The sequence below is a fragment of the Lampris incognitus genome, chromosome 8, assembly GCF_029633865.1.
Source record: "Lampris incognitus isolate fLamInc1 chromosome 8, fLamInc1.hap2, whole genome shotgun sequence".
In the NCBI taxonomy this organism is placed as follows: domain Eukaryota; kingdom Metazoa; phylum Chordata; class Actinopteri; order Lampriformes; family Lampridae; genus Lampris; species Lampris incognitus.
The window spans coordinates 4,238,801-4,259,043 of record NC_079218.1 but is presented as its reverse complement, the minus strand read 5'-3'; the positions used below and the strand labels follow the sequence as shown (position 1 = coordinate 4,259,043).

Below are 20,243 nucleotides of genomic sequence, written 5' to 3'. Positions count from 1 at the left end.
GTAACAGCTGAGTGCAGTTTGTTACAGCTGCTGGGAACCAGGTTATACATAGTATACAGCTGTGTAGTATGTCTGCCAGCTCGCTTTCTCTCCTTTCTCTCCTTTCTCTCCTTTCCTCTCCTTTTCTCTCCTTTTCTCTCCTTTCTCTCCTTTTCTCTCCTCTTTTCTCTCCTTTTTCTCCTTTCTCTCCTTTTCTCTCCTTTCTCTCCTTTCTCTCCTTTGTCTCCTTTTCTCTCCTTTTCTCTCCTTTCTCTCCTTTTCTCTCCTTTCTCTCCTTTTTCTCCTTTCTCTCTTTTCTCTCCTTTCTCTCCTTTCTCTCCTTTTCTCTCCTTTGTCTCCTTTCTCTCCTTTTCTCTCCTCTCTCCTTTTCTCTCCTTTTCTCTCCTTTCTCTCCTTTCTCTCCTTTTCTCTCCTCTCTCCTTTCTCTCATTTTCTCTCCTTTCTCTCCCCTCTCCTTTCTCTCCTTTCTCTCCTTTTCTTCCTTTCTTGCCTTTTCTCTCCTTTCTCTCTTTTGTCTCCTTTCTCTCCTTTTCTCTCCCTTTCTCTCCTTTTTGTCTCCTTTCTCTCCTTTTCTCTCCTTTTCTCTCCTTTTCCTCCTTTCTCTCCTTTCTCTCCTTTTCTCTCCTTTCTCTCATTTTCTCTCCTTTTCTCTCCTTTTCTCTCCTTTCTCTCCTTTCTCTCCTTTTCTCTCCTTTTCTCTCCTTTCTATCCTTTTCCCTTCTTTCTCTCCTTTCTCTCCTTTTCGCTCCCTTCTATCCTTTTCTCTTCTTTCTCTCCTTTTCTCTCTTTTCTCTCCTTTTCTCTCTTCTCTCTCCTTTCTCTCCTTTTCTCTCCTTTCTCTCCTTTCTCTCCTTTCTCTCCTTTTCTCTCTTTTCTCTCCTTTTCTCTCCTTTCTCTCATTTTCTCTCCTTTTCTCTCCTTTCTCTCCTTTCTCTCCTTTCTCTCCCCTCTCTCCTTTCTCTCCTTTTCTCTTCTTTCTCTCCTTTCTCTCCTTTTCTCTCTTTTCTCTCCTTTTCTCTCCTTTCTCTCCTTTCTCTCCTTTTCTCTCTTTTCTCTCCTTTTCTCTCCTTTCTCTCCTTTCTCTCCTTTTCTCTCCTTTCTCTCCTTTTCTCTCCTTTCTCTCCTTTCTCTCCCCTCTCTCTCCTTTCTCTCCTTTTCTCTCCTTTCTCTCCTTTTCTCTCCTTTTCTCTCTCCTTTCTCTCCTTTTCTCTCCTTTCTCTCCTTTCTGTCGTTTTTGTTTTTTTCTCTGCTCATTTTTGCTTCATTTTTTTAATCTTATTTGCGTGCGTCTCGAATATAGAACTGAAAAACTGAAAATAAAATATTAAAAGATATTTATATATATATATATAACAATGTTCTATGTAATGGAAAAAAATACATAAACGGAGCGTAAAATAATCAAATTAATTAAAAAGGAACGCGCGAGTGAGGGCGCTGCGCGACGTGTGACGTATGAAACGTGCGCCTGTCCCTTTAAGAGACTACGCGGCTGCTCCCTATGCGGGCGGGCCGCCGGCGGGGTGGACCCGCTGCCTGGGATGGGGACTCGCTCAGTCCGACCGGCGGCGGAGGAGGAGGAGGAGAGGCAGAGGAGGAGAGAGAAAGAGAGAGAGAGAGAGAGAGGGGGACAGAGACAGAGAGAGACAGAGAGAAAGAGGAGGGGAGAGAGAGGCAGAGGAGGAGAGAGAGAGAGGAGAGGAGGAGGAGAGAGAGAGAGAGCGAGCGAGCGAGGCAGAGGAGCGTCGTCAAGGTGCGCCGAGGAAGATGCTGGGCAGTCTGTGAGTGGTGGGCGCGGGTTCACAGCGGTCGCACGTCTCCCGGGACCACTTCCGGCCAGAGGGTCGCACAGCTCGGGGCTCCGGGAGTCATCGCCGTCTTTTGTAAAACAACAGAGAAGCGGGGCGCCGGACGAGCCTCACAGCCGGACTCCGGGCTCCGGACTCCGGGCTCCGGGCGGCGGAGGGGGGGTAGAAAGTTTCCCCGCCATGTTCGACTGAAGCCCTGAGGACGTGGTTCTGCCGCGGCTGCGATGCTGCCGGGACGGACGAGTTGCGTGGAAAGTGGAACGCGTTGCCCGACGACTTGAGCCGGTCCACCGGACGGCCCGGCCCGACAAACTCTGACGGTTATCTTGGCGGAGCGATCCGAGGGTAATGGAGCACCGCCCGGCTGCGCTCAGCCTCCTGGGTCTGCTGACGCTCGCAACTCTGGCACACGGTGAGTGGCCAGGGCCCGCGTCACGGGCTGATCTGGGGGTCTGCTGTCTGGGGGTCTGCTGTTTGTTTGGGGGTCTGCTGTTTGTTTGGGGGTCTGCTGTTTGTTTGGGGGTCTGCTGTTTGGGGGTCTGCTGTTTGTTTTGGGGTCTGATGTTTGGAGGTCTGCTGTTTGGGGGTGTGCTGTTTGTTTGGGGGTCTGCTGTTTGGAGGTCTGGTGTCTGGGGGTCTGCTGTTTGGGGGTCTGCTGTTTGTTTGGGGGTCTGCTGTTTGGGGGTCTGCTGTTTGGGGGTGTGCTGTTTGGGGGTCTGCTGTTTGTTTGGGGGTCTGCTGTTTGGGGGTCTGCTGTTTGGGGGTGTGCTGTTTGTTTGGGGGTGTGCTGTTTGTTTGGGGGTCTGCTGTTTGGGGGTGTGCTGTTTGGGGGTCTGCTGTCTGCTGTTTGGGGGTCTACTGTTTGGGGGTGTGCTGTTTGGGGGTCTGCTGTCTGCTGTTTGGGGGTCTGCTGTTTGGGGGTGTGCTGTTTGTTTGGGGGTGTGCTGTTTGTTTGGGGGTCTGCTGTTTGGGGGTGTGCTGTTTGGGGGTCTGCTGTCTGCTGTTTGGGGGTCTGCTGTTTGGGGGTGTGCTGTTTGTTTGGGGGTGTGCTGTTTGTTTGGGGGTGTGCTGTTTGTTTGGGGGTGTGCTGTTTGTTTGGGGGTCTGCTGTTTGGGGGTGTGCTGTTTGGGGGTCTGCTGTCTGCTGTTTGGGGGTCTGCTGTTTGGGGGTGTGCTGTTTGTTTGGGGGTGTGCTGTTTGTTTGGGGGTCTGGTGTTTGGGTGTCTGGTGTTTGTTTGGGGGTGTGCTGTTTGTTTGGGGGTGTGCTGTTTGTTTGGGGGTGTGCTGTTTGTTTGGGGGTGTGCTGTTTGTTTGGGGGTGTGCTGTTAGCGCAGATGGAGCCGGTGCTTTCTATATGTGACAGGATGACACCGCATTGAGGGAGTCGTCGTACCTGCTGCTCTTTAGAGACACGCAGTTTGAGCCCACGTGCGGCCTGGCCAGTCTCGCGGGGTTCGTGAGCCAAGAGAAGGCGCGTGATCCTTCCTCTCATCCGCATGTTGGGTCGTTTGGGTTCGGCCCGTTATCTCTCTTCTCTTCTGTCCAGACTTCACTCTAGTTTGCCTCTGAACTGCAGTCATGGACTCTGTCGCCGAGACATGTGTGTAGAAACTTGTTGGTGTCATACGTGGATAGTCATTTAATCTTACTTTTATGATGATGAGGAGGAGGAGGAGGAGGATGATTAATCTGAAACAGGGCGTGACTGTCATGACGATGATGATGATGATAATTAATCTGAAACAGGACATGTGAGGCTATGACCATAACATGTGACCATAACATTATAATATGCCCATAATTTTGTTATGATTAATCTGAAACAGGACGTGACTTTTATTATGATGATGATGGTGATGATTAGTCTGAAACAGGGCGTGTGAGGCTATGACCATAACATATGACCATAACATTATAATATGACCATAATTTTGTTATGATTAATCTGAAACAGAACGTGACTTTTATTATGATGGTGATGATTAATCTGAAACAGGGCGTGTGAGGCTATGACGATGATGATAATGATAATTAATCTGAAACAGGGCGTGTGAGGCTATGACCATAACATATGACCATAACATTATAATATGACCATAATTTTATTGTGATTAATCTGAAACAGGACATGGCTTTTATTATGATGATGATGATTAATCTGAAACAGGATGTGTGAGGCTATGTCCCTAACATTACAATATGTCCATAACATTACAATATGACCATAACATTACAATATGACCATATCATTACAATATGACCATAACATTACAACATGACCATATCATTACAATATGACCATAACTTACAACATGACCATAACATTACAACATGACCATAACATTACAATATAACCATAACATTACAATATGACCATAACATTACAACATGACCATAACATTACAATATAACCATAACATTAGAATATGACCATATCATTACAATATGACCATAACATTACAACATGACCATAACATTACAATATAACCATAACATTAGAATATGACCATATCATTACAATATGACCATAACATTACAACATGACCATAACATTACAATATAACCATAACATTAGAATATGACCATATCATTACAATATAACCATAACATTACAATATGACCATAACATTACAACATGACCATAACATTACAATATAACCATAACATTAGAATATGACCATATCATTACAATATGACCATAACATTACAACATGACCATAACATTACAATATAACCATAACATTAGAATATGACCATATCATTACAATGTGACCATAACATTACAATATGACCATAACATTACAACATGACCATGACACCATGATGGGCTTATTGAAGTTGCGGGCCTTTCCGCTCATTAAAGTGGACACTGGTGAGTGAAACGCAGGTTTCGCTGCTCGGCTGTGTGGGCCGTGCAGTGTGTGTAGGCCTCTCTGATGCGGGGCTATGGTGTATGGATGAGTCACAGCTTGATTTGATGAGAGATAAAACCAAACAAAAAGGGAAGAAGCACACCCCGGATCAACAACTAAGAGTATAACCATTGTTCTGTAGACTCGTTATGCACATACCCGTGTCCTGACGATTTGTCCGATACCTTTATTCAAATGTAGCTTGTGCAAATTTGCAGTAACCGCAGCTGCAACGGTAACCCGCGCATGTGCAGTGGCACTCGGTAGCAGCACGCCGTAGGCCGGATGAGATAATGGGACGCCGGCTCTTCTTACCCAAGACTGTGATGTCCAAAAGTTGTTTCAGGGAAAAGTTGGGTTATTTTGTTCGTTCTTTTAAAGGTTGCCGTATTGATTGAACCCGGGGCTCAACTCGGCATCTATCAAAGTGTCCCCTCTGAGTACCAATTACTTCTTTGGGCAGGCGAAGCAAGCAAGAACGTAATTCCGAGTCTTGGGAAGAGTGTGTATACAACACGTCACGTTGATAGAAAATACAACCCCGGGTTAATGAGAAAATGAACTCCGTCCGGAAGTATCCGAGCTCCATCCAATACCCCACTGCCAGTCCCCTGCTCACCTTCTCACATCTGATGAGCCCTGTCACCCGGGACCAGGGTCGTGTTTCAGGGCCCGGGCTCCGACTCGGACCTATGCTGTCACTGTCCGTCATCCCTGTCGGCCAACCTGGCGGTGGGTGGCGGGCGGGTCTGCCGAGTGACTGTCGATAGGCCACGTCCCTGCCGCGCTCCCTTTTCGAGTGATTGGAAGTGGACCTTCAAAACAGCTGTCTCGTTTTCTGGTAACGTGTCCTCACACGGGGTCGTATCAGATCAAATAGCCTGCGTCAGACCTTTTAACACCCCACCCCCACCCCCACCCCTCCTCCCGCTCAGTAATTACTGTCTGGCCTTGGACGGCGCAAAGCAGGACTTCCTTGCGGAAGGGAGGTTGGCTGGGATGTGATGTAGCTATAATTGTACAACAAACAAGCGATTACTGCACTGTGTCTTACGCAGCGCTTTTGTCATTCGATAGCAGCAATTTGCCTGTTTACCAAGTACAGAGGAGAGTGGTAATACACACTGCAGACTGTTAACTTGATTTTAGACTCTTGGAAATGTTTTATTAGCGATATTGCCGGAGGCTGTTCGTGACGCTTTGGTGCCTGTCCCTTTGCAGCCCCGGTCTTCGAGGCGTTGCCTCGCCGGTGATTTGAGTGACTTTGTCTCGGTGTAACGGGGATGACTCACCGGAGGACAACAGCCCAGCAGACACCGAGCTCGTCCTTGTCCGTTTGTTTTTGGGGTTGTTTCCCCCCCCCCCCCTCTTTTTGTTCCAATTGTATCAGGCCAATTACCCCTCTCTTCCGAGCCGTCCCGGTCTCTGCTCCACCCCCTCTGCCGACCCGGGGAGGGCTGCAGACTACCACGTGTCTCCTCCCATACATGTGGAGTCACCAGCCGCTTCTTTTCACCTGACAGTGAGGAGTTTCACCAGGGGGGCGTAGCACGTGGGAGGATCATGCTATTCCCCCCAGTCCCCCCCCCCCGAACAAGTGCCCCGACCAACCGGAGGAGGCACTAGTGCACCGACCAGTACACACACCCACATCCGGCCCCCCACCCGCAGACACGGCCAATTGTGTCTGTAGGGACGCCCGACCGAGCCGGAGGTAACACGGGGATTCGAACCGGCGATCCCCGTGTCGGTAGGCAACGGAATAGACCGCTACACTACCCAGACGCCCCCCCCGTTGTCCATTTGTTGACAACATGGAGAGATGTCTGGCTGCAGAGCACGCTCTTTCTGCAGAGCATGCACACATGCTCTGCAGCTTCTGTTTAAAGGCAGAAGCTAGAGTGTGGAGAGCGAGACCGGGAATGAAAAAGAGAGCGCCAGAAGGGGAGAGAGAGCGAGAGAGAGCACCCTTTGTACTCACTTTAAAGAACAGGCATATGTGCTCAAGCACACACACACAGACACACACAGACACACACAGACACATACACACTAGCCCTCCTCACCCACCTGTCTATCCATCTGTTATCAAAAGATCAATCGAGCTGTCGATAGCCGTGCACGCGGCAGATTGATTCCATCTCTATCCCAAAGCTGTCCCATAGTTTCATCTAATCTAATCGTTGAGGCACTCGCCAACTCTAATTTGCGCCCACTAAAATTAACATTTGCAAAGGGGGGGGGGGGAGGAGCCGAGCGTCCTCTCCCCCGTCATCCCGAAGAAGCCACAACAATAATCTCACACCGCAACTGTCGTTTGAAGTGTGGCCGGTTATTTCTGGCTTTATCACTTGGACGTTGGTGGGTAAAAATCAGCCATGTCAAAATTAAGCCGATGCCTGCTGTTTCTCGCTTAATAGTCACTCTTTGCACGCACCAACACTAAACACGCCTCAGATGGAACAAATAACCTCCTGTCTGAGACTCCAGAAAGATAGGTTTATTAAAAGGTGGAGCCCGGCCATGGCTATACTGAGACAGTGACGTGTTCCAGACCCGTGTATACACTCTGTATCAGCAGTGGCTGGCCAGTACAGGGCGCTGGGGCGCCGCCCCCTTCAAACGTCAAGAGATGAAAATCTACTTAAAACATGTTAAATATAATTTAGCTGTATGATGCAAATAATGATGAAATAAAAGTGTTGTCAGTCTGTGAGCGCCTGTCAGCAGCATTACATATTGGTTCAAATGGTATTTGGTTGGTTTCTGTCTGAATACATATACTTCCTGTCTGAATACATATACTTCCTGGGTGAGGGGCAGCAGCCAAACCATACCTTATGTAAGCCCTCAAACTTGTGGCGAGCAGGTGACCTGAGGCTGCTGTCTGATTGGTTTCTTCAGATTTTCCAGACACCCACACTTTTACTGGCAGTGACATGGTATTGTTTTAATGTTTTTTGATCTAATGTGATTGGACGATTCACATGGCTGTCAGTCATGTTCACACCCACCATCATGCCTCGTCTCAACTGTCAATCATCCACCGTCTACCAACCCTGATAAAATCTATAGGCTGCATTGTCCTTCTTAATACCTCTGTGACTGTGTGGACATTAAAGCAGCTGTCAGGTGGGGGGCTCCAAGGTACATTGCGGCCCCCCCCCCAAACATTTCTAGCACCAGCCGCCACTGCTCTGTATCATACATGCATCTCTGTCTTCTCAATTCACCTTGTCTGTTTATGCATACACACCCACCATACCGCTACACACATTCATACACAACTCCCCGACCCTCCTTTCCTTTTTTAATCATTCATGTCTTTAATTTATGTCGCCATAACAACTAACACTTCAAGCTGAAGTAAAGGGTATTTTTTCCTTTATTATTTTGTTTTAATTGCCTTATGTTAAATTATCTGTAAACCATATAGGCACAGCTGGAAGAAAAACAGCAGGCAAAACTGTGAATCTGGTTATATAAGCTGTTGAAATTGAAATAAAAACCAAGTTTAAAATAAAGTCTTTCACAGAGTAGTCGCCGAGCAGCTTGAAAATACATTATGATGCATAACTGATGAGCCGTCGGCGTTTTCCAACAATACCAATAATGCAGTTCGTGAAACAAACACGCCATCACTTTCCCTCTCCGAATGTCACCGTGGGGCGTTTTCCCAGCTCGCCCACCGTGGCGGCTGGGGGCGTCTGGTCCCCCTCCTCAGCGTTACTGCTTAATATCCACCCTAAACCACTTCCAAGTGCCAAAATAAACACGAGACAGGACACCGAAGAATTTCCATTTGGCATCGGAGAGCAGCTACCACACTGAGGAACTCTATTTAGCATTGGGTGCTGACAGGACAAGTCAGCCGTCCCCTCTCCTTAAAGGTCTCAAAACACAGCCTGCCCGAGGGCCGGAGACCAAAACCGCCTGAGCCCCGAGCTGTGTACAGATGGATGGCCCCGAGCATTAGTTCCAGTAGTCTCGGGCAGGGTGACCCCTCCGCGCCGGTCACAATACGAAAATAGACGCGGAGTGCGGCAAACCACGGGTCCCTGTTGTCTGACGACAAAGAAGTCTCTGTCGGAGAGCGTCGGCCATTGTCTCTCGGGAGACATTTACAAGGCAGGGGAAAAAGGCTATTTTCGTGCCATAGAACAGGACTAGAATGGTCCTATGTGCACCAGTTCAGCTCAGACAGGGTAGTTGTTGACTGGAGAGAAAGGCCTTTGCACACCATGTCCCAATTTTTTGCATGTTTTTTTTTTTTTTTAGATCTGCCCTTGTGGTCCAAGAACTCTAAAAAAAAATCTCTGTTTATTATTGAGGGATGCGAAAAAACACATCCATCCATTATCCGAACCGCTTCTCCTGCTCTCAGGGTTGCGGGGATGCCGGAGCCTATCCCAGCAGTCATCGGGCGGCGGCGGCGGGGGGGGGGGGGGACACCCTGGACAGGCCGCCAGGTCATCACAGGGCCGCCAGTCAATGAATATTGCCGTACAGCGCCGCTCCGAAGACACTTTTTACAGGTGCCCATCGTAGAAAGTAACGAGATGCGAGATGCACAAGTTTACACCGTGGGCCAGAGCCTCCCCATTAAACACGCCGCGCAGTGCGACTCCTAAGTCCACAAATCTGCCAAGTCTGTCCCGGGGGAGGCGTCCGGCCTTGTGTGCGTTCGGCTGTGCCCAACGCTATACTAGGAAACGTCCGCATTCCCCCCCGTGAGTGGGTTATTGTGTGTGTCTTTCTGTGTATGTGTGTGTTTTTCCTTGTGAGTAATTGGCATGCATGTGCCGTGACACACACAGTTAGGATGTAGGAGCGGGAGGGGAAGCTGCACCACCACACTCGTGTCTCGCAGCATCGTAGATCCTGTGCAGATGTGTCTGCACTTATTCCCATAGAGCTTTACAATGCTGTCTTAATTCCGGGGGGGGGGGGGTTCCCCCTTTTTCTCTCCAGTTGTATCCAATTGCCCCACTCTTCTGAGCCGTCCCGGTCTCTGCTCCGCCCCCTCTGCTGGTCCGGGGAGGGCTGCAGACTACCACATGCCTCCTCCCATACAGGTGGAGTCACCAGCCGCTTCTTTTCACCTGACAGTGAGGAGTTTCATAGTGCGTGGGAGGATCACGCTATTCCCCCCTCCCCCTCGAACAGGCGCCCCAACCGACCAGAGGAGGCGCTAGTGCAGCGACCAGGACACATACCCACATCCGGCTTCCCACCCGCAGACACGGCCAATCGTGTCTGTAGGGACGCCCGACCAGCTCGGAGGTAACACGGGGATTCGAACTGGCGATCCCCGTGTTGGTAAGCAACAGAACAGACCGCCGCGCCACCCGGACGCCCTTACAATGCGTTCTGAACAAGAAGTGCACTTAAATGTTCCGCCTGGAGTTAATGGAAACATGACCGGCGGTCCATAAAGCGGTGTAGGGAGTGTTCCCTGTAGCGCCGGCTGGTTGTCTCATTGTTGTTTCATAACAGGTTGTTGTGCAGTGTAATATTAATTACAATAATAAAACTGGTGATACTTTTATTTACGCGGCAGCCCTCATACGTGAAATGCAGCTCAAACAGCTTCACATCAGAGAGGAACAACAACTTCAAACAATCACAAGCAGAAAGAAAATCAAATTAAAAGTCAGTTTAATTGAGAAGTGCTTTAGGGTAGGAAAAAACCGATCTGTAAAGACATCTGATGACAACGTATACTATAAATCCTAAGAACCTGAGTGTTTCTCCATCCATCCATCCAGCCATCCATTATCCGAGCCGCTTGTCCTGCTCTCAGGGTGGCGGGGATGCTGCAGCCTATCCCAGCAGTCACTGGGCGGCAGGTGGGGAGACACCCTGGACAGGCCGCCAGACCATCACACGGGGCCTAATAAATATAATTAATAATTAATAAAGTGTAGCAAAATTGAAAAAAAGAGCTTTGAATCGCTATCCAAAGCCACTATAATCTGACAGAAAACACAACAGTGTCCTGCAAGATGCAGCATCATTTCCTCCCGTTGGGGGTGTCTCCCCGCCCGCCGCCCCAGTGGCTGCTGGGACAGGCTCCAGCGTCCCGCCACCCTGACAGCAGGATGAGCGGCTTGGAGAATGGATGGATGGATGGATGGATGGATGGATGGATGGATGGAGTGTTCATTTAATGTTCCATGGTATGATTTGTGTCGAGACACGTTGAACTGAAAAGTAGTCCAACTTACGAGAGCTTCCCCAGGTCTCAGTGAACCCTGCATCAACAGACTGTCTGTCGTATTTCTATTGGTTAATGAGTCACTGCTCTTTCTTCATGCAGCTAAGTTAGTCAGTAGGCGTGTGTCTGTGTGTGTGTGTGTGTGTGTGTGTGTGTGTGTGTGTGTGTGTGTGGGGGGGGCATTGAGTGCAACATTGCAATACGAAGCCGTGACGATTTTAATAGCGTAGCATCCCCCCCCCCCCCGAATCACAAGTTAGAAACTCAGTGAACAGAAGCTGTGGAGCGGTTTGGTGTAAAACTATATCCACGTGGGATGGGGGGCTCAGAATAGGTGTGTTTGGTTGTACATTTTCTTTGGATTATGACAGTTAGGCCTCGGCATCCCGCGACCCCAGTTGGGATAAGCGGCTTGGATAATGTATAGATGGGTGGATGGATGGATGGATGGATGGATGGAACGGAGTCTTCACGATATCTATAGTATGGCGATATTTGCGAAATCGCAGTATGTACTGAATTGGCACTAGAATATCGTCGTGATATCGAATCGGGAGGCACCTGCCACTTCTCAGAGTCACGGCGGCACCACTGTTCAAGTTTAAAAGCTGCCAGTTTATCTCAGGGGCTCTTTTCCTTGTGATATTTTCCACATTGATCTACTACAACGCAGACATGGAGCCGCTGGGTATCGCCGCCTCACTTCTTTCCCCCCCCACCTGTGTGGGGAAACAGCATGGCTCTCATCAGACAAGACTAGCGAAAACACACAGTCGAGTCTTCTCGCCTCCCAAATCTTTATGGTCCCTCAGCGGCGGACCTGACTGTTGTGCAGTTTTCATCCAAGCCGAGAGCAGCACCCATACTGCTGTCCCATCACACCCTCACATATCACCGCTGGGACCTTTGCAGGGTGAATGGGCTGCTGAGGGTCTGGCACCTGAAAGTTGTGTTGTGTGTGTGTGTGTGTGTGTGTGTCCATGCAGGGGTGTAGCACAACATTCTGGGCCCTATACATCAGCAGTCTCTGTGGGCCCCTCTCCTCTTTTGTCTGTCACGCATCACTTTTTGGAGTTCTAGCATACGGTGTATTATATATAACCACAGTACATTAATCATTAATCTGTTTTAACCTAACTTAACGTTGTATCAGCAGTCGCTCGCGACAGGACTAGATGAGCTGCATTGAGAGACGCTCGTGAGGGGCGGACTAAACCATTTTGCACCTTTTGTGAGGGGTGAGAGGGGCCTCAGAGAGCCTCCACGTCTTTCTTTAAGTCCCTCGACCCATGTTTTGAGACAATCTCGGCTAAAGTTATGACACCAATTAGTTAGAAATTGAACAACTTGGGCAGCGGGGCGGCATGGCTCAGGAGGTAGAGCGGGCCGTCCAGTAATCGGAAGGTTCCCGGTTCAATCCCCGGCTCCTTCGGAGAGCACGTTGACATGTCATTGAGCAAGACACTGAACCCCCAAGTGCTCCTGACGAGCGGCTTGGCGGCTTGCAGTGGCAGGCTCTGCCATCAGTGTGTGAATGTCAGACATACATTGTAAAGCACTGTGAGTGGGCGGTAGACTAGAAACACGCTGTAGAACTGCAGTCTATCTACAGACACATCGCTTTAATTTAGTTACAGAAATGAAAATGTGCAAAACAACATTTTAATTCCGGGGCTTCCCAAGGGTCCCCCTCCTCCCCTTCCCTTCTGGGCCCTGGTAGGTCCCCCCCCCCCCACCATGACGCAGCTATGAAATTGTGTGTTTGCGGGTGGTTAGCGCTGTCGTCTCACAGCAAGAAGGTGCCGGGTTCGAACCCCGGGGTTGTCCAACCTTGAGGGTCATCCCAGGTCCTTTCTGTGTGGAGTTTGCATGTTCTCCCCGTGTCTGCGGTGGGGTTTCTCCGGGTGCTCCGGTTTCCCCCGCCATCAGAAAGACATGCATGTTAGGGTTAACACTCCTGTCTGTGCCCCTGACCGAGGCTCGGCAAGATGAACTGGAGTTGGTCCCTGGGTGCTGCACGGCGGCCGCCCACTGCTCCTCGCTACACAGCCAGAATGGGTTAAATGCAGAGAAAGAATCGCCCCACAGGGGTTAATAAAGTAGTAAATAAATATCGAGGTGGCGCTGCAGCAGAAGGATCCCGACGGCCTCCGTCACAGATTTAATGGCTGTGTTTAAAAGTGACAGGGACGGCTCTTTTTGAAAAACGACACTTTCGGGATACCTGTTGCCCGGGATGGGAATATTGACATGCGCTGACAAACACCGGGGAGAAAGAGGCATTTAGAGCGCTTCCTCCGTTAATTATTTCCTCTCCTCTCCAGTAATTTGCGAACAAAGTGTCAGCGGGAGCAGAGCGCTCGACAGCTGACAGGTACACTTAACGTTTCAGAGGAGCAGAGTCTCCAAACGAGATGTGATTTGGACATGCGGGCAATTAAAGCGTCTCCTCTAAAAGTAACTTTTGGGGAAGAAAGAGAAGAAAAAAGCGTAAAGGGGAACTTGCTGCAACTTGGGGTGTGCACCTGCCGCTCACTTTCCTGAAGTTTCGCCACCATTTCGCCTTCTTTATTTTTCCCCTCCCTGATCGACTCTGTGCATGACTGTAGTCCACTGACTTCCGGTTTCTACTGCAGCAGGTTGTTATCCACAATTATCAACCATTATGAGGATGAGTCTCCTCATAGTTGTGGACATAACTTGGTGTGTACAACTTGAAACTTTTCACCGTTTGCTGGTAGGAGCAGGTGGAGGTTTGTGGACAGTTGTGTGCATGTGGTTGACGTTTGTCCATGGTGAATCTTGCAGGCATCGCGAAAAACATGCCGTTGTCAACAGCACACGCCAACAAACAGGAAACTGGTATGACCGCTGCAGTAGAAACCAGAAGTCCGTGGACTACCCCACTCTTCCGAGCTATCCCGGTTGCTGCTCCACCCCCTCTGCCTATCCGGGGAGGGCATGCCTCCTCCGATACATGTGGAGTCGCCAGCTGCTTCTTTTCACCTGACAGTGAGGAGTTTCACCAGGGGGACGTAGCGCGTGGGAGGATCACGCTATTCCCCCCCGTCCCCACCCCCGAACAGGTGCCCTGACCGACCAGAGGAGGCGCTAGTGCAGCAACCGGGACACATACCCACATCCGGCTTCCTATCCGCAGACACGGCCAATTGTGTCTGTAGGGAACACCCGACCAAGCCGGAGGTAACACGGGGATTCGAACCGACGATCCCTGTGTTGGTAGGCAACGGAGTAGACCGCCACGCTACCCAGACGCCCCATTTCACGTTCTTAAATGTACATGCTATTATTTTACTGAGGAACAGGAGCCAGGATAAACTCCCATTTTGAGCCGTGGTCATCATAAACCACGATGCATGTGTTGGAGTTTTCCATAAATATGTGTCATTTGAACATTGTCACGCGCGAAGACATGACACAATGTATTGGTACTAAAATGTACACTTGTCTTCCCGCCATTATGTACCTGTTATTCTTTATAACGAGCTTATTCTGGGCAGATATAAGAATGAATGTGTCACATGCATTGTGAGTACAGACGAGCCTGTTCTCCAGCTGCATTTTAACCAGGAATGTAATGGTGAATATGTAATGGGAGCAAATTAAATTTAGTACAATCAGGCAAGGCTGTCCAAACACTGTGCTGTTTAAGCTAGAAATTGTCTCGCTGCGTCAGAATTCAGTAATGAATTCCATTGTGGGGAGACAAAATGAAATATTAAAATTGCCCATTTAGTATGTTCTGTCAAAATCTTTAACCGCTGAACTTGTAGACCTTGTTTACGTCCAAATTTAGTCCTTTTACAATAGCGTCAAACCTCAAAGTTTGACCGAAAACTTACCCTTGAAGCAAGGACTAGATCAACCAGTTTTCAGTATGAAATAGAAATGGGTCCTTCGTTTCATTTCGACAACAAAGACACGGGAATGACATGCAGATAGGAAGGTCGGGGTGGACGCAGGTTAACAGCATGTAGAATATAGAAATAGAGAGATGGACTGTAGATCTGCATGGAGATGATGGGGAAGCAGCTGTGTGCAGCGGGTTCAGCCATACAAGTATTTGAGTCATTGATAATATTTGATGTGGTTTTGTTGGCGTCATCGGAACGCGACCTCCACCACGCTCTGGGGCGGTTTGCAGCTGTGTGTTAGACGGCCGGGATGAGAGTCAGCACCTCCAAGTCTGAGGCCATGGTTCCCTACCGGAAAATGGTGGACTGCTCCCTCCGGGTTGGGGATGAGTTGTTGCCTCAAGTGAAGGAGTTCAAGTATCTCGAGCTCTTGTTCACGAGTGAGGGTAGGATGGAGCGGGAGATTGACAGGTGGGTTGGTGCAGCATCAGCAGTAATGTGGACGTTGTACTGGACCGTTGTGGTGAAGAAGGAGCTGAGCCGAAAGGCAACACTCTCAATTTACCAGCCAGTCTTTGTTCCAACCCTCACCTATGGTCATGAGCTTTGGGTAGTGACCAAAAGGGTGAGATCGAGGATACAAGCGGCTGAAATGAGTTTCCTCCGTAGGGTGTCTGGGCTCAGCCTTAGAGATAGGGGGAGGAGCTCGGACATCCGGAGGGAGCTCGGGGGTAGACCTGCTGCTCCTTCGCATCGAAAGGAGCCAGTTGAGATGGTTCGGGCATCTGAGCACCTTCCTTTGGAGGTTTACTGGGCACGGACAACTGAGAGGAGACCCCGGGGTAGAGCCAAAACTCGATGGAGGGATTACATGTCCAATCTGGCCTGGGAAGGCCTTGGGGTCCCTCAGGAGGAGCTGGAGGGCGTTGCTGGGGAGAGGGACGTCTGGAGGGCCCTACTTAGCTTTCTGCCACCACGACCCGACCCCGGAGAAGTGGCTGATGATGAATGAATGAATGATGGTGTTTGTGGCAGCAGTAATAGAAGGAAAAAAAGGACGGTCGTTAGAAAATATAGGGGGAAAAAATGAGTGGGGGGATGAGAAAAACAGTTTCCATGTGTGTTTTTGTCTGTGTGTTTCCGCTTGTATGTCTGCCTCTAAAGAGTGTGTTTGCAGACCGCATGTATGTGTGATGCTGTGTGTGTTGGCGTATGTATGTGAACGTTCATGAGTGTTGTTTGTTTGTGCTTATTGTGGCACCAGCTCACCGGCAAGTCAAGAGATTTAAGAAGTTTTGAATAATTTTCACTGAATTGTTCAGATTGTGTGTTTGTTTTGTTTTTGTTTTTTTAAGGCCGAGTTTTGTTCCAGTGTAACCTACTACTACTACTGCTACTACTACTACTGCTACTACTACTACTACTACTACCACTACTACTACTACTACTACTACTACTACTGCTACTACTTTCGGCTGCTCCCGTTAGGGGTCGCCACAGCGAATCATCTGTTTCCATCTCTTCCTGTCCTCTGCATCTTCCTCTGTCCTCCCTCACCACATCCATAAACCTCCTCTTTGGCCTTCCTCTTCTCCTCTTCCCTGGCAGCTCCATATTCACCATCCTTCTCCCAGTATACCCAGCATCTCTCCTCCACACATGTCCAAACCATCTCAATCTTGTCTCTCTTGCTTTGTCTCCAAACCGTCCAACCTGAGCTGTCCCTCTAATATACTCCTTCCTAATCCTGTCCTTCTTCATCACTCCCAATGAAAATCTTATCATCTTCATCTCTGCCACCTCCAGCTCCTCCTCCTGTCTTTTCATCAGTGCCACTGTCTCCAAACCATATAACATAGCTGGTCTCACCACCATCTTGTAAACCTTCCCTTTAACTCTTGCTGGTAGCCTTCTGTCGCAAATCACTCCTGACACTCTTCTCCACCCACTCCACCCTGCCTGCACTCTCTTCTTCACCTCTCTCCTGCACTCCCTGTTACTTTGGACAGTTGACCCCAAGTATTTCAACTCAAATGCCTTCATCACCTCTACTCCTTGCATCCTCACCATTCCACTGTCCTCCCTCTCGTTCACACATGTATTCCCTCTTGCTCCCACTGACCTTCATAAGCCAGTGAACACGTTCCAGTGTAACCCGTTCTGTTAAAAGATTTAACCACTGTAGATGGTGAGTTGTTTTCGGGTTTTCCAATTTTGTCAGATAGTCTTCTTGGCGATATCAAGAAATGGTTAATTTGGCACTACGAACGCGAGGGTAGTCTTATCTTTACTAGCTGAGTTATAGATTGGGTCCTTCAGAATGTTTAGGAAGTTTCTGTTGCAACCGTTTCCTCTCGGTGTGGTATGTGACCTATGTGGTCAGACAGATATGAGCTGATAGCAGTTGGCTTGCTTGTGTGTGTGTGAGAGAGAGAGAGAGAGAGAGAGAGAGAGAGAGAGAGAGAGAGAGAGAGAGAGAGAGAGAGAGAGAGAGAGCGAGAGAGTGAATAGAAGGAACCAACCCTAGAATATACTATTACTGTGGGTTGTTGCTGTGGGACAGGAAGCCAATGGCATTTCCTCTGTTGTTGCAGGCCACACGCAGCCAGACATATAGTAAGTCCGGATCCCTTCAGGAATACCCCTGACTGAGTGGGCAAGAGAAACACTGTCATTGATGTCCCTCATAAAGGGACTTTCTTGTGGCAAGCACAACTGTAAATCACCGAGAGACAGATGGGAGCATACATCCCTTTGTGAAATACACCAGGGTGGAGTAAATTTCCAGGTGGCCCTTTTCTCCGGTGTCTTTTGTTACTTGTTAGGCACCGATTTGATTTCGCCATGGGCAGTTGTTTCTCCTCTTTCATCCACCTCTCCACCCCCCCCTCTCTATTTGCTCTTTGTCTCCTCCTGCTTTCATCAAATAGAACAAACTTGAGTTGAGAATAAGCATCTCGTAGTCACATGCAGTTACTTTACTGCTCCATATTTTTCTTAAGCTTCTCAGAACCCCCCAAAGGTGTCAGTGCAGAAAACCAGCATTTATTACTGGCTGACTCCTGGAATTTGAGGCGACAACTCTTGGTAGGATTTGTGATCATTTGAAGGATGCAAGGCTCTTGGCGTTTAAGCTTTTAAGAAGGTGAGTTTTCCGAGCTTTTCTAGTTATCGAGCCTGTGGCCCTGTTTACACCTGGCATTAACATGTGTTTTGGATGATCTGACCACAAGTGGACAGCTCTAAGTATGTCAGGTCAATTCACACCCGGCATTAGAATGTGTCTCCACGGGCGTCCGGGTGGCGTGGCGGTCTATTCCATTGCCTACCAACATGGGACTCGGTGGTTCAAATCCCTGTGTTGTCTCCGGCTTGGTCGGGCGTCCCTACAGACACAATTGGTCATGTGGGCGGGTGGGAAGCCGGATGTGGGTATGTGTCCTGGTCGTTGCACTAGCACCTCCTCTGGTCGGTCGGGGTGCATGTTCGGGGGGGGGGATAGTGTGATTCTCCCACGTGCTATGTCCCCCTGGCGAAACTCCTCACTGTCAGGTGCAAAGAAGCGGCTGGTGACTCCACATGTATCAGAGGAGGCATGTGGTAGTCTGCAGCCCTCCCCGGCTTGGCAGAGGGGGTGGAGCAGCGACCTGGTCGGCTCAGAAGAGTGGGGTAATTGGATTGGTACAATTGGGGAGAAAAAGGGGGAAAAAGGAGAAAAAAAAAGAATTAGGCTCATCAATCGCTCCCCGTCTGAAAAGACGATTAGGGTCTTCTTGTAAATTTGGCAAAAGTAGCCTACTTTATGTCTGCAGTAGATGTCTTGTTAGCAGCAGATAAAATCACCATTGCACACACAGTTACTTGGCCTTTTCAGGTGGGGACGCGTGTAAGTAATCAATTTTCAATGAGAGGAGGGCGGGTAGGTAGGGAGGTGCAGGGAGTCTGTCAGTTGAGTAGATGGTCCTTCAAGTGTGGCCCAGGACACATTCACGTACACACTGCTAAAAGAATCTGGCCATATGTGGCCCACACCGCCTCCGAATGTGGTCCGACCAATCGGATCTCAGTGTGTCCTCAATGTGTCTTGGGTGCATTCACAGCTGTACTTAGTGCTGTCCACTTGTGATCACATCACCCAAGGTACATGTTAATGCCAGGTGTAAACTGGGCCCAAGTTCTTCTGAGTAATGAGTATAGCTTGTTTAGAATAGCCTCCGCAGTATCTACAGCGATAGACTATGATGCCTTGCAGAAGTCAACTCTGTTGGCTCAACAAACTAAAAATGGTTGCAGAAATTACACGAGTAATACATTCAGCAGAGGGTGATTCTTTAGAAAGCAGTCACTCCTGAAAATTTCAATGTAAAAGGACTTGTTTTGTTGACCCCCGAGGTCATTTCTTTACTTGGAACTAAATCAAAGCTTCAATCGGCTCTGGACTCCCTCAACCACGTTTTACCAGAAGGTGCTATATTTTTTGGAATATTGGTCTGCTGTTCTTGAGCGTATCCTGTTGCACCAGAAAGCAAAAAGCTGCTGTTTGCTCTTTAACTACGGCCAACTGCCTCTGGTTTGCCAGTTTGCCCAAACATTTAACGAGGAACCATTTGATCTGCTTTGTCAAACTAACAGCCATTCTTTCTCTGATGCTGTCAGAAACAGCGGTAAGTGAAAGATGTATTTTTTTTCTCCCCCCCCCCCCCTCTTTTCAAACTGGTTGGGGAGTTTGGTCTCCTTTTCCTTCTTTCTGTGACCTCCCTTGCTATTCAAAAGAAGGAAGAGAGAAATAAACGTAGCTCCTGGCCATGAAACTGTTGATGGCCCCACAAGAGACACGATAAAAACACCCAATTTCCTTTTGGAAAGTTGACCCTGCCCATTTAAATGCTTAATACCAACAGAGCCTCAGTTAAGGAGGTCTTAGCTTTACGGCTTGCACGTTGTATTCTCATGCAATTGACTAATTTTGTTGTCACCGCAGGGTCAAAGGGTAGGAGGCTGCAGAGAGAACACTCCAGCCTGCCTCCCTTGCCACTGCCGATTTAACTTTGAATGTCCATTTGCAAATCAATCCCCTGGCCTTGGCAAAAAAATAGGGAAAGGCAGAAGGAGGCAACAGAGCCATAAAACAACAGATTCTGTTTTAGAGAGGCCAGGCATACTAAAAAGAATTGCAGATGAGGTGACTGTCAGAAGAGGAATATGAAAGTATGTTCATTTTCTTTGATCATCTTCTGCCCTCTCTACCCCTCTCACTTCTGTGGAGATTAGAAAGCTTTTCTTAATTCACCAGTGGCTGGTCCTGTAATCACTATTGTACTAGAAAATCTGTTTGAAAGGACCCTTCTTCCTCTGGATTTTCAAAGTACTTTTTGAGAGAGGTTGGGTAAAGGGATGGGGTTTATCTTGAGAGTATATAATAGTGGGGGGCT

At 48.8% G+C, this 20,243-nt stretch overlaps 1 protein-coding gene across 3 annotated transcripts in view; it reads left to right on the top strand.

Moving 5' to 3' along the window:
• The first annotated feature begins 1,575 nt into the window (after positions 1 to 1,575).
• The window catches only part of robo3 (roundabout, axon guidance receptor, homolog 3 (Drosophila)), a 149,010-nt gene continuing 130,342 nt past the window's right edge, over positions 1,576 to 20,243 (top strand). For all 3 annotated transcript variants that reach the window (XM_056285342.1, XM_056285341.1, XM_056285343.1), the window contains exon 1: positions 1,576 to 2,220. In XM_056285342.1, coding sequence (XP_056141317.1) covers positions 2,157 to 2,220 — 64 coding nt within the window. In that variant the 5' untranslated portion in view covers positions 1,576 to 2,156. The remainder of the gene's footprint in view (positions 2,221 to 20,243) is intronic.